Here is an 11,583-nt window from a genome sequence, read left to right as displayed (position 1 = left end):
CAAGAAGCAAGATCGCCACGTCGAGACGTTCGGGATTGGGACATCAGGAGTCTCCGAATTGAGACACAAGTGGATGAGTTCTGGAAGGCATCACGCGGCTTAGTCAAGGCGTTTGTTTTGCAACTTTGTCACGACCACACCCTGGCGAGTCCCCCGGCGGATCCGTCAGAGACAAGCAATAGAGTCCTACGACGAAGAACCGTCAGCTTGGGGAGGAAAGTTGCCTGCGACCCAGCGTACCTTGCTTCAAGAGGCGACCGCCTGGAGAGCCCTCCGATTACCGGCGAAGTTCCCGAACAGCAATCGCCCAACTCCCCGAGTGCTAGAACGACGAGATACTGGTCAGAAGACAGCGCAGAGGACATCGACAGCGACGCCGGCAGACATTTCCGGCAGCCAGGAAAGCGCAGGAGCGTCGCGGACGTCACGCATTAGGGTGAAGCCGGGAGGAACGTTCGTCTGCGCTAGGCGTAAAGCGAAGTGAACCGCTAGACAGCTTCCTGGCGGCAGCCTTGACTGTCAGCGCGAACTGAGCAAGAACCTAGCGGGACCGTCCGGGACAGAGCAAGGGACAGGTTTTTCCTTGAAAGGCGTCGGCCTGGAGAGCAAGGCTTGTTCACCCTAGTCTGAGAACGGTGACGCTTCCCTAAGCCCACAAGGCCGAACTCTTTGCGGGTCTAAGGCGCGACAAGCGACCGCGAGGCAGCGCGACGGCAAGCAAGCAGAGGCGGCCACTACGAGCGTCCCGAAACCCAGGAGCCAGCGGAAGCCGAGTCAACGCTTCGAGGAGCCAGAAAGAGGAGCGCCAGCAGCCGGCGGAACCGGAGCCAGGAGATACCGAAGCCAACCCAGCCACACACCCGCTGTACCAATACCACGAGAATAAATCCCACTGCTACCATTGGAATCCTTTGTTTTCTCTTTTCTTACGGGGCAATCACGACATATAAATTTGGTGGGTCGAACACACAATCTTCTGAGCTAGCCGCACGAATCTCGTAGCGAGCAGACACAAAAATCAGTTCGTTACAGTTAATATAGATAGACAGAATTATTTTAGAGCGTTAGTGATGTTTTATTTTCCGTGGAGAGTCGAACAGACAAATTTATTACAGAGAAATTGTGAGGAGTTTTACCAAGGGAATGAAGAGGCTGTTCTTGCCTAAGTTAGATGGACAAGGTCGGGTCTCTCCGCGGGACGAGGAGGGGTATAGACGCTCGTCGCTGGCACGGGGACGCTGTTTATTGCAGTCGGATCGCGTCGCGACACGGTTGACTATGGGTATCACGGTGCCGGACCACAGGCGATATGGACTATGTGAGTAGAGGTACCAGATACTCGTGTAACCGGGGATCAACAGTGTGTTGAGGTCACGCCGCGGGACAAGGAGGATAATGACACACCTGTCGCTAGCACGGGGACACTAGAGAGCACAGGACGATTCGCGTCGAGACACAGATAGCTAGGGTAGTATGGTGCCGGACCACAGGCGATCGATGAGCTGTGTTAGGGTGAGTTGACAAGAGTCTTTACGTGATAGAAGTAATAAGACTTATGAGTGCTTAGATTTGTAACTGACTTTATTGAGCTGTCGATCAGAGCTTAAATAATATCATGACCCGGAACTTGGGTGCCTATATTATCTGATACGTTACGCCTCATATTGGGGTTCACCTACATTTTTGTCGTCTACGCTGCAATGTCGGCAGTTTGCTGCTTGTGACTGCTGACCCACTGAGTCGTGACCGGCTGTCCCATACTTGCAGAGTCGGCACTATATTGTGCTGCTACTGTGCGCCTGGTCGCTGTTCCGTATAAGTTGCATTGGTCGTATGTTCGGCTCGCTGACAACTTGCAACTCCGTCGTGTTGGAGATTGCGTGCGTTTGACCCGTGTTCGTAACCATGCTAATGTCGATCCGAGTCACCTTGGTAACGAACATTCTACCCCCGCCCCCCCCCCCCCCCCCCCGCCCCCCCCCCACCCCATTGACGGGTTCGTCAAGAAAAGCGGAGGGTAGCCACTATTTCTCAGTTGTCGACATGTTGCTCGTTCCTTGTACGGATCTCGTGTTTCAGTTCGCATGTGCGGAGGAGTCTACTCGTCTCCCACAAGGACTGCATCTCCTTTATCCAAATGGTTCTAACATATTTCGTCGAGGAAATCAACTGTGGATACGTAGTCCGATTGGTTTCGTTTGGCGCAGCCTACGATATCCAGCTGGTCGTGTGGTCCAACTTCATCCTAAGTCCTTTCTCTTATTGGACGACGGGTCTGTCTTGGGTTTTCGGCGTGCTGTCCTGGCCTTGCACCGTAATGACAGTCCTGTTTTGCGTGCGGACGTGCCATCCTGGTACGATGAATCAGATTCCGGTGTCGAATGCGATATTGGATCTGCCTTTGTTAATGTTTAATACTTAATAAATTGCATATTCTACTGTTACATATGTATATATATTTTTTTGCTGAGGTCTCGTTAATCATCTATAAAACTACGGTGTTCTGTGCTATTGGGTCTCAGTTTGTCCCAATGGTGCTTGAAGACCATTGCGAAGTCGTTTTGGACCTTGACGGTTCGCTGCGTTGTACTCGTATTCCCACCTGTTGGTCTTTACTGGGAAATATCCCGGGATTCTATGTACGTCGTAAACGACGTACCTCATGTGGCCCTATTATAGATGGTCTGCGTTATCCTCCCAATCGGACTGTGACGGTCCACGACGGCTCCTTCATCCTTCTTCCTAACAATCGTTTTGCTGTTGTTCGATTGGCTGTGCTTTCCCTTACTTTTCGTGGTCGTCCAGTGCCGGACGCCGATCCGTTGGAGATGTATTACGACTCCGCTAGTGATTCGGGTCATGAGTAGTGACCTCCCCCTTTTTTTGTTTTTTGGTTTACTTGATAACTAAATATATTCTTATATCGTAATGAATTTTTGTTTTTTATTCCTTTTTTTTTAATCATTTTGTGGTCGTCAGCGTTTTCACCCGACTCATAGGTATTGGGGAAGTGACGCTTTGTTCCGAGACGTTCTCTTGTTGACATATTCTTGTTTGGTTACCTTTTCTGATGAGTAAACAAATTGCTTAGTTCACCTGCGTATTCGTAGTTGCCTCCGAATCCCCTCTGTCTAGCTGCTCGTGAAGTTGATGGACTTCTCCCTGCAGATGCTTTAGATTGCTCGCTGTATTGCTACGTGTGGTCGTGTATTGCTGCCTCTCTTGTATTGGACTCTTGAACGAATGAGTATTAATTGTCGCTGGTTTTTCCTCTATTGTCGATCTTAACGCTGGGTGTCCCTGTAGTGTAACGACTGGACTTCTTGCAATGCAGTCCGCATTCATTGTCACGATTCCATTATTATGCACTTGTATTTTTCATCCCCGCACACATAGGTTAGACTTCTTGCAATGCAGTCCGCATTCATTGTCACGATTCCATTATTATGCACTTGTATTTTTCATCCCCGCACACATAGGTTAATGTTACTTCTTGTGTTGTAGCGAAAATCCAAGAATTTGGAGCATCAAGAGGGTACCATATGCTTGTCGTGTTAATCCTTTCGGGCTTGCAGCTGGAGTTTTGTTCAGATTGAACGGCTGCTAGGGCGCATTGGAACTGTTCGTGCGCGGGACCCAACGTCGTTTGTTTTATATTGCACAGCATTGGTCCCTTTGACATCTTCGTGCATTGGTTCAGCTCTTCCACAGATAGTGCGAAGTGTCGATCTCGATGATCACTAATCGATAGATATTTGGCCTCTGTCTCCGTTGCGATTATGTGATCTTGGGTGGCTACTGGAATTGGCGTCAATTGATACACGTCGTACTCCTCTTCGTCCACTAATGGTATTTTAGTATGGAATATGAGGGTGTTGTCCAATTCCTGGACTTCTGATACCATCACTTCATAGATATGATATCATGCATAGTCTCATGTGTAAAAGGTAGTCGCCGTTCCATTTCATCATTACTCGTTCTCATCACGTTTATTGTGCTGTCTAAAATAGACGTCTGATTCTTGAGTAAATGCGTGTTGTGCAGTTCCTTAGCTTGGATTTTTCGGATGACCTCTTCCATATTCTGCGCATACTGAGAGTCTAAAACTCCAAATAGCCCGTTGGCGAGATTTCCTACCAGATTCAGGGCTCCTCTCCGTTGTCGATGATGATTGAATAGCTGTTGACCATCGTATAGCTCGCTGGCCTCTTGTTCGAGCACATGTATTATTTTTGGACATGACCCGCCTCGTAGGCACCAGGTTGATAATTCTTCAATATTTTTCTTAAACGCAGTGATTTCCTGCGCAAACAGCCGTAGATCAAAATATGATATGATCGTCCATTCTGCGGACATCAGAGCTATTCTATTCCTTAATTCTACATATGTTCCCGTATTGTTAGGTAATGGACCTACTTTTACGGGAAGTTCAGCCATGATTGGGACGGCTTGAGTGGCGTTGGCAATGGCCAGCAGCGCTATGAATTGGAACATAACCTTGGGGATCTTCTGACACCCTTTGTCACTTCTTCGGGTGCCCTTTGATTGTCTAGTGGTAGCACAGCCAGCCGATGAATCGCTCTAGTGCATTCTCCTGCTGATGTTCGGATGCTGACGACTCGGATTGCACCGTCCTTTCCTGCGTGTACCGTGTACAGACAGGTCGCGTGGGCTGGAAGAAATGGGAGTAAGAGGCCGTGAGTTTCGTATTGCCTTTATGTCGAGAATCACTGTTTCTAATTCTTCATATGTTAAATCTGCCGTTGACACCGTGCGGATCAACAAATGTTTTGCTGATTTCACTGCCGCCTCCCACACTCCTCCGAAATGAGGTGCCCGCGATGGAATAAAATGGAATTCTGTTCATAACTGCAAGCATGTTTTAGTAATTGTCTCTCGAGCCTCATCCGAGTATATCGTGGTTTTTAACTCTCGTAACTCGTTCTTCGCCCCGACAAAATTCGTGGCGTTGTCACAATAGATGCTCCTTGCGACTCCTCTCCTTCCATTAAATCTTTTAAGTGCTGCCAAGAATGCTTGAGTGGTTAGATCTGACACCACTTCTAAATGTACTGCCTTGGTGGTGAAACAACAGAAAATGGCTAAATAGACCTTATGGGGTTCCTTTCCTCGGATTTTGTAATGCACAAAAAATGGTCCGCAGTAATCCACCCCACTAATATTAAACGGTCTTGCAATTTGTAGCCGATCGGTTGGTAGCGGACTCATGATCTGATTTAACAACCTTGGTCGAGCTCGGCAGCAGGTGACGCAGCGTCGTACTGTCGTCAATGCAAGTTGTTTTCCCTTGATCGTCCAAAATTGTTGTCGCGTGTTTGCCAACAGTGCCTGCGGGCCACAATGCTTAAGCTGCCGATGCTTGTTCTCAAATATGAGCCGTGTTATTTCATGACCTGCTGGCAGCAACATAGGATGTTTTTCATCGAATGCTAGACTTGAATTCTGGAGTCGTCCTCCTACTCGCAGTACCTTGCTATTGTCCAGAAACGGGTGTAATGACCGACAAGAATCTGATACTGCCACACAACCGATCTTCTGCAACTGCGTTATGGTAGGCTGGAATGCTATGCCTTGTATCTGTCGCATTATTCGTTGTAATGCCCTTGCTCGTTGTTTCGGAGTTATTGGTCCTGTTTCTCTCTGATTGCCTGGTCGACAATTGTTTCCAAACCGCAACATCCAGGCTGTTATTCCTACCAGCGTGTCAAATGACCCGTGGTGACTGATTTCCGTGGTCCAATCATCGATTTTGATTAGACTCAGGACGTGATTGGTTAAAGTCCGTTGTTCTGGGTTCTTCGTGTTCAGCATCTGCTTAGTCTGTTGTTTCCATGTTTCTTGGTTAGTTGTTAGAAATGGCGGACCATTAAACCACAACTCCTTATGTTTAAGCTGTGTTGCTGAACATCCTCTCGACGCAAGGTCTGCTGGGTTGTCTTCTGATGCTACATGCACCCATTGCTCCGGATTGGATAGTTCATGAATCCGAGCAATTCGGTTTGCTACGAACGTATGAAATGATGATGCTGTTGCGTTTATCCATGCTAACACTTTTGTAGAATCCGTCCAATATTGGACTTCATTGATCCTTATCCGTAGATCCTTTTTGATTCTTTCTGCTAGCTCAGCTCCTAGGACTGCTGCACATAATTCTAGTCTAGGCAATGTTTGTTTGGCTAGGGGCTTTTTCGCCCCTAGCAGCTTACTTACTATTGGACCGGCGGATGTGATCGTACGAAGATAAGCAGCCGTCCCATAAGCGACTTCTGACGCAGCAGAAAATATATGCAGTTGAATGGCTGCTGGGTCTGCCTGTGGAAGCGGATGCCTGGCGAGCTCAATGGTAGCCAATACCTGACTATCATTTCGAAATGCCTGCCAATGGGTTGTATCTTCCTTGTCCAATTCAGTATCCCAGTCTAACGATTTTTGCCATAGTTGCTGCATAAATATTTTTGCTGCTGTCGTTATGGGGCATGGTAACCCTAGTGGATCAAATATTTTGGCTAATTCAGAGCACACAACTCGTTTTGTGACCGTCCCTTGTTCGTATGGCGTCGCGCGTCCTTGCAGTTTATCTTCCTTAGGATTCCACACTATCCCTAGTGTTTTTATTGTTGCATCCGAGAATTTGCTGAAATCGAGGTCCAACGCCTGGTCGTCCCTTGGAATATCCTTAAGTAACTCTGGGTGATTTGCGACCCCTTCCTCAATCTTAGTTTTGCCGACCCTAGAATTGCACAAATCTGATCTCGTTGCCGTATTGCCTTCTCCAGCGTGTCGGCTCCCGATAAGCAATCGTCGACATAGAAGTTTTGCTGAATGGCGTCCGCGCCTAGCTGGTGGCTTGTCGGCGCTCCAGATGTTGTAAAAATTTTGTTGCTAAGTAAGGTGCACATGCAGTCCCGTGGGTCACCGTATTCAAATGGAAGTATCGCATTTTCTCTAGTGGGTTTCGTCGCCATACTATGAGTTGATAGCCCTTGTCTTGAGGATGAACTCAGATTTGTCGATACATTTTCTCTACGTCTGCTGTGAACACGAATCGGTGAGTCCGGAACCGTAACAAAATTGATAGTAAATCACTCTGAACTGTCGGCCCGACCCTTAGGATGTTGTTAAGGCTCTTTCCTGTTGAGCTAGGAGCCGAAGCGTCAAAGACCACTCTTAATTTTGTGGTGGAGCTGTCTGGTTTTAGGACACAATGGTGTGGAATGAAATAATGATTCCTTGGTACACTGGAAAGCTGTACCTCCGTCATGTGATTCAAGCGTTCATACTCAACCATAAAACTCACGTATCCTTCTAGCATTGCTGGATCCCGTTCTAACCGACGTTCTAGGCTGGAAAATCTCCGTTGAGCCAAAGCTAATGTTTTTCCTAGTTCCCTTGGATTATCTGCGAACGGCAATCTTACCATTAGTCGTTGATCCGGGAAGATTTGAACGTTTGATAGAAAATGTTCTTCACAAAGCCTCTCTTGGACTGTCATTGCTGGTACCTCAGTGTTAAACGTATCTAGCTTCCAAAATTTTTCCAGAGCTGGTAATGAATCCTCCCGTGTTATTGTCATTGCCTGCCATGGCTGCTGGCACTCGTCGCCTCACTGCGCCGAACACAATCCACCCAAGAGTGGTTTCTTGTAGAGTTGGCTTATCATCCCCCAACTCGATAAGTCCGGGTCTTATCAATCGAGAATACACCTCGGCTCCCAGAAGCAAATCTATGCTTCCGGGTTGGCCGAATTCGGGGTCCGCCAACACTACCGTGCTCGGAATACTAAGTCCTTCGTGTATGGATTCCGACGGTCAGTTTTTCGTCATTTGTGGTAAGATAAACACAACAATCTCCTTCGGAAAGTTCGACCTTAACGATGACAGCCGCACACGTGCCGTGAAGATCCTTGCGCAGTTTCTCCAGTTCCTAGGATACCTTCTGATGTGCTGAAGGTGGGGAGAGCTAGTTGGTCCGCCATCCTTCTGGACATGAGATTTAGCTGAGAGCCAAGGTCGATGACTGCGCGACAATTTTCTCGCCTTCCGGTTTGACCTTGTATTGCCACAATGGCTGTGGGGAGTAATACGTACGTGTTTGGCGGTTGGCCGAGGGTCAACGCAGACACCTTGTTGATCATTGGGGTCTGCAGATTTGGACCTGAAGCATCCATCGCTTGCAATGGTTGATCTCTGGTAGCAATGGCAACAACCGGCGCCGTGGATTCTGGATGTTTGTGCAACATGGAATGATGCCTTTGACGGCAAAAACGACAGGTCATTGGCGACGGGAAGCTGTTTGTCTAATGGTAGTTTGACAGACAATTGACACAGCCTGCAATCGTCGCCATTGCCTGCCGACGTTCTTCCGGATTCATTCTTCGAAACATGTTGCAGGATAAGGGCCGGTGTGTTTTTACAAATGTTATCTCGTGATACCAATGTTTTGGGTTGAGCGTCCAATGTTTCCAACATGCCGGATCGCCGTTCTAAAAAGGCTAAAACACTTTCCAGCAACGGGACTTCTATCGGTGAGTTGGCTGAGTCTTCGAGAGCGGCTAACGTATACTGATCTAGTTTCCGCCGCACTAAGAACCCTATAATTGGATCCCAGCTCTTTGTGCAGATTTCCAGGTTTTGTAAAGTACTCATTGAATTCTTGATCGTGTCATGTAAGGCCCTGAGTTGGCGTGAAGAGCCATCTATAGGTTTATAATCAACGATTTTTGCTATGGCGGCGAATACTAGTATCTTTCCGTTGTGGTACCTGGCCTTTAAGCGCAACCAGGTGTCGTCATAGCCACCCTGTGAGAAGGCTGTGTCTGTCAAGACGTTCCTCGCTTCACCACGAAGCGAGCTTTGTAGAATATGTAGTTTTTGGCTGGCCGAATATGGTTTATTGTGTACTAACTCTACAAAAAGGTCATGGAACCGTGGCCAGTCTAGATACTCACCATTGAATTCCGGAATGCTAATTGGCGGCAATGCCAAGTTTAGGCTCATTGGCGCATCGTTTTTTCGAAGCAGGTTCATTTCGTATTCCTCATATAACGTGTGGAATTGGGCTAGCTCTGTTTCTGCCCGAGCTGCGGCCCCAGGTGTGCTATCCAATTCATCGTGGGCTTGCCTCAGTAATGCCCAATGGAGATCCAGGTGCCTTTGTAGGGCTGGGGTGACGGTTGGAGCGTTTGAGGCTAATGTTAATGATGAATCCAATTCGTTGCATCTTCTCTGCAACTGTCGAATTACCGTGTCAATTGTGGAGCTTCCCTTTACTTGCTCTCCTGTTGTGATCTTGATGTTGGCTGAGGTTCGTCTGGGGGCCTTTGGTGGATCGCTTCCAGTCGGTATGTTGTCCAGGAAGACCCTTTGATATTTTTCGACCAGCTCCTTAAGTGCTATTAGTCGTGAGGAGTATTCACTTCCCGTGGGTAGTTCCGCTTGCTGAACCTCTTCATCCAGATCACAAAATTGTTGCCAGAGCTCCTTTAGTTGTTCTAATCTACCGGCATAATAGCCTTCTCGGAGGCGTCTGTCGGCAGAATCCTTGCCATAATTCTTAATAAGCTGTTGTATTTTTCCTTGCAGCTCGTTTTGGTCGTCTAACAATCGATTGTGTAAATCGATTCTGGTTTGGTTTGTCTGCTCAATGAATGAGGTCGACATAGTGCAGGTATTCAGTAAGTCTTTGCTGACTGCGGTTCTTAAGCTAGGCTTGACAGGTGTTTGTGTAGGAACGTCTTACCTGTGCAAACCGGCGTGTGTGTTGCTGTGTGGAAGGCGGATGCTGAAGTGTGATCCTTTGTTGGTAAAGGATCACGTCGGGGTCACCAATGTTCTTGCCTAAGTTAGATGGACAAGGTCGGGTCTCTCCGCGGGACGAGGAGGGGTATAGACGCTCATCGCTGGCACGGGGACGCTGTTTATTGCAGTCGGATCGCGTCGCGACACGGGTGACTATGGGTATCACGGTGCCGGACCACAGGCGATATGGACTGTGTGAGTAGAGGTACCGGATACTCGTGTAACCGGGGATCAACAGTGTGTTGAGGTCACGCCGCGGGACAAGGAGGATAATGACACACCTGTCGCTAGCACGGGGACACTAGAGAGCACAGGACGATTCGCGTCGCGACACAGATAGCTAGGGTAGTATGGTGCCGGACCGGGTGAGTTGACAAGAGTCTTTACGTGATAGAAGTAATAAGACTTATGAGTGCTTAGATTTGTAACTGACTTTATTGAGCTGTCGATCAGAGCTTAAATACTATCATGACCCGGAACTTGGTTCACCTAAATTTTTGTCGTCTACGATGCAATGTCAGCAGTATGCTGCTTGTGACTGCTGACCCACTGAGTCGTGGACGGCTGTCCCATACTTGCAGCGTCGGAACTATATTGTGCTGCTACTGTGCGCCTGGTCGCTGTTCCGTATAAGTTGCATTGGTCGTATGTTCGGCTCGCTCACAACTTGCAACTCCGTCGTGTTGGATATTGCGTGCGTTTGACCCGTGTTCGTAACCATGCTAGATCGATCCGAGTCACCTTGATTACGAACAGAGGCTATTAAATCCAATTTTTATAGATTTAATTCCATAGAAAGTTTGGAAGTCGCGCTTAAAAGGGTCATGGAAGTAAAGGACAATAATGAGGAAAATATAAATGAGGAGGCCGCAGTTAATGATCTCGTTTTTCCTTCTCTTCCTCATCCCTACAGCTTTTGCAGAAATCAATTTGCAGGGCTTTTAGCCTGCCGGCATGTGCGCCAACAAGCCAATGGCCTGTAAGAGCTCGAATGAACATGACACACTCTCTGCGGCTGAGTTTGAGTAACTCCGAGGTTCTTTGTTGTTTATCACAGGCCATGTCTGATGAGAGATACGACACTGTGGTGCGTTTTGCCAATAGGTGTTGGCTAGTGTGTTGAAGTAGTTTATTATATTTAGCTTGCAAGTTGCCATGGGCATACCGACATCCTCATCTCCTGGGAGAAGAGGCTTGATGGTGCCCTGCCTGGCTAATTCGTCCGCTATGCAGTTGCCTACGATGTCCCGGTGTCCCGGAGCCCATATAAGGCTGATAGTAAACTGATTTGCCATCTCGTGGACAGATCTGCGACAGTCTGCTATTGTGCGGGAGTTGGTGTTTGTCGAGTAGATCGATTTAATAGCCGCTTGGCTGTCACTATATATGTTTAGGTGTCCTCTTTGGAGGCTAAAGTTCCCTAAACAGGTAAGTGCTTATTTTATAGCGTGGACCATCGCCTGAAAGACGCTAAAGTGGTCCGGGAGCCTGAATGACTTCCTGACATCTAATTGTTCGGAGTATACACCTCCGCCAACGTGTCCTTCTAATTTGGAGCCATCTGTATAGAAACAGATTGCGTCCGTCGTGCCCGGTCGGTCCTGCTCCCATTCCTCTATATCTGGAATCAGGGCCTCAAAGGGTGTGTGACTATATTCAATAGATTTGCATAGAACCGTGATCTTCGGAATCGATTTATCATGCTGGAGAATTTTAGCATTTCAGCACCATAAAATTGGGCTTTCCAATGCCCTGTGTCTCTCAG

The 11,583-nt window shown here is 47.9% G+C and overlaps 1 protein-coding gene across 1 annotated transcript; it reads right to left on the bottom strand.

Moving 5' to 3' along the window:
• Positions 1 to 3,430: 3,430 nt before the first annotated feature.
• Positions 3,431 to 4,437, bottom strand: LOC139354345 (uncharacterized). Its single transcript, XM_070998571.1, has 2 exons — positions 3,975 to 4,437; positions 3,431 to 3,906 (listed from the first exon to the last, which is right to left on the bottom strand). The coding sequence occupies exons 1-2, from the start codon at positions 4,435 to 4,437 to the stop codon at positions 3,431 to 3,433; spliced, it is 939 nt and encodes a 312-aa protein (XP_070854672.1).
• Positions 4,438 to 11,583: the final 7,146 nt, after the last annotated feature.

Source organism: Drosophila suzukii (genome assembly GCF_043229965.1).
Source record: "Drosophila suzukii chromosome 2 unlocalized genomic scaffold, CBGP_Dsuzu_IsoJpt1.0 scf_2c, whole genome shotgun sequence".
In the NCBI taxonomy this organism is placed as follows: domain Eukaryota; kingdom Metazoa; phylum Arthropoda; class Insecta; order Diptera; family Drosophilidae; genus Drosophila; species Drosophila suzukii.
The sequence above is the reverse complement of the archived record's forward strand: the minus strand, read 5'-3'. Positions and strand labels throughout refer to the sequence as shown.

Bases quoted from the DNA above. Each gene is read 5' to 3' on its own strand.
- LOC139354345 (XM_070998571.1), bottom strand. From the start codon at position 4,437: ATGGCTGAACTTCCCGTAAAAGTAGGTCCATTACCTAACAATACGGGA. The intron at 3,907-3,974 runs GTAATGATGAAA...ATATCTATGAAG, and splicing joins AATAAACGTGATGAGAACGA to TGATGGTATCAGAAGTCCAG.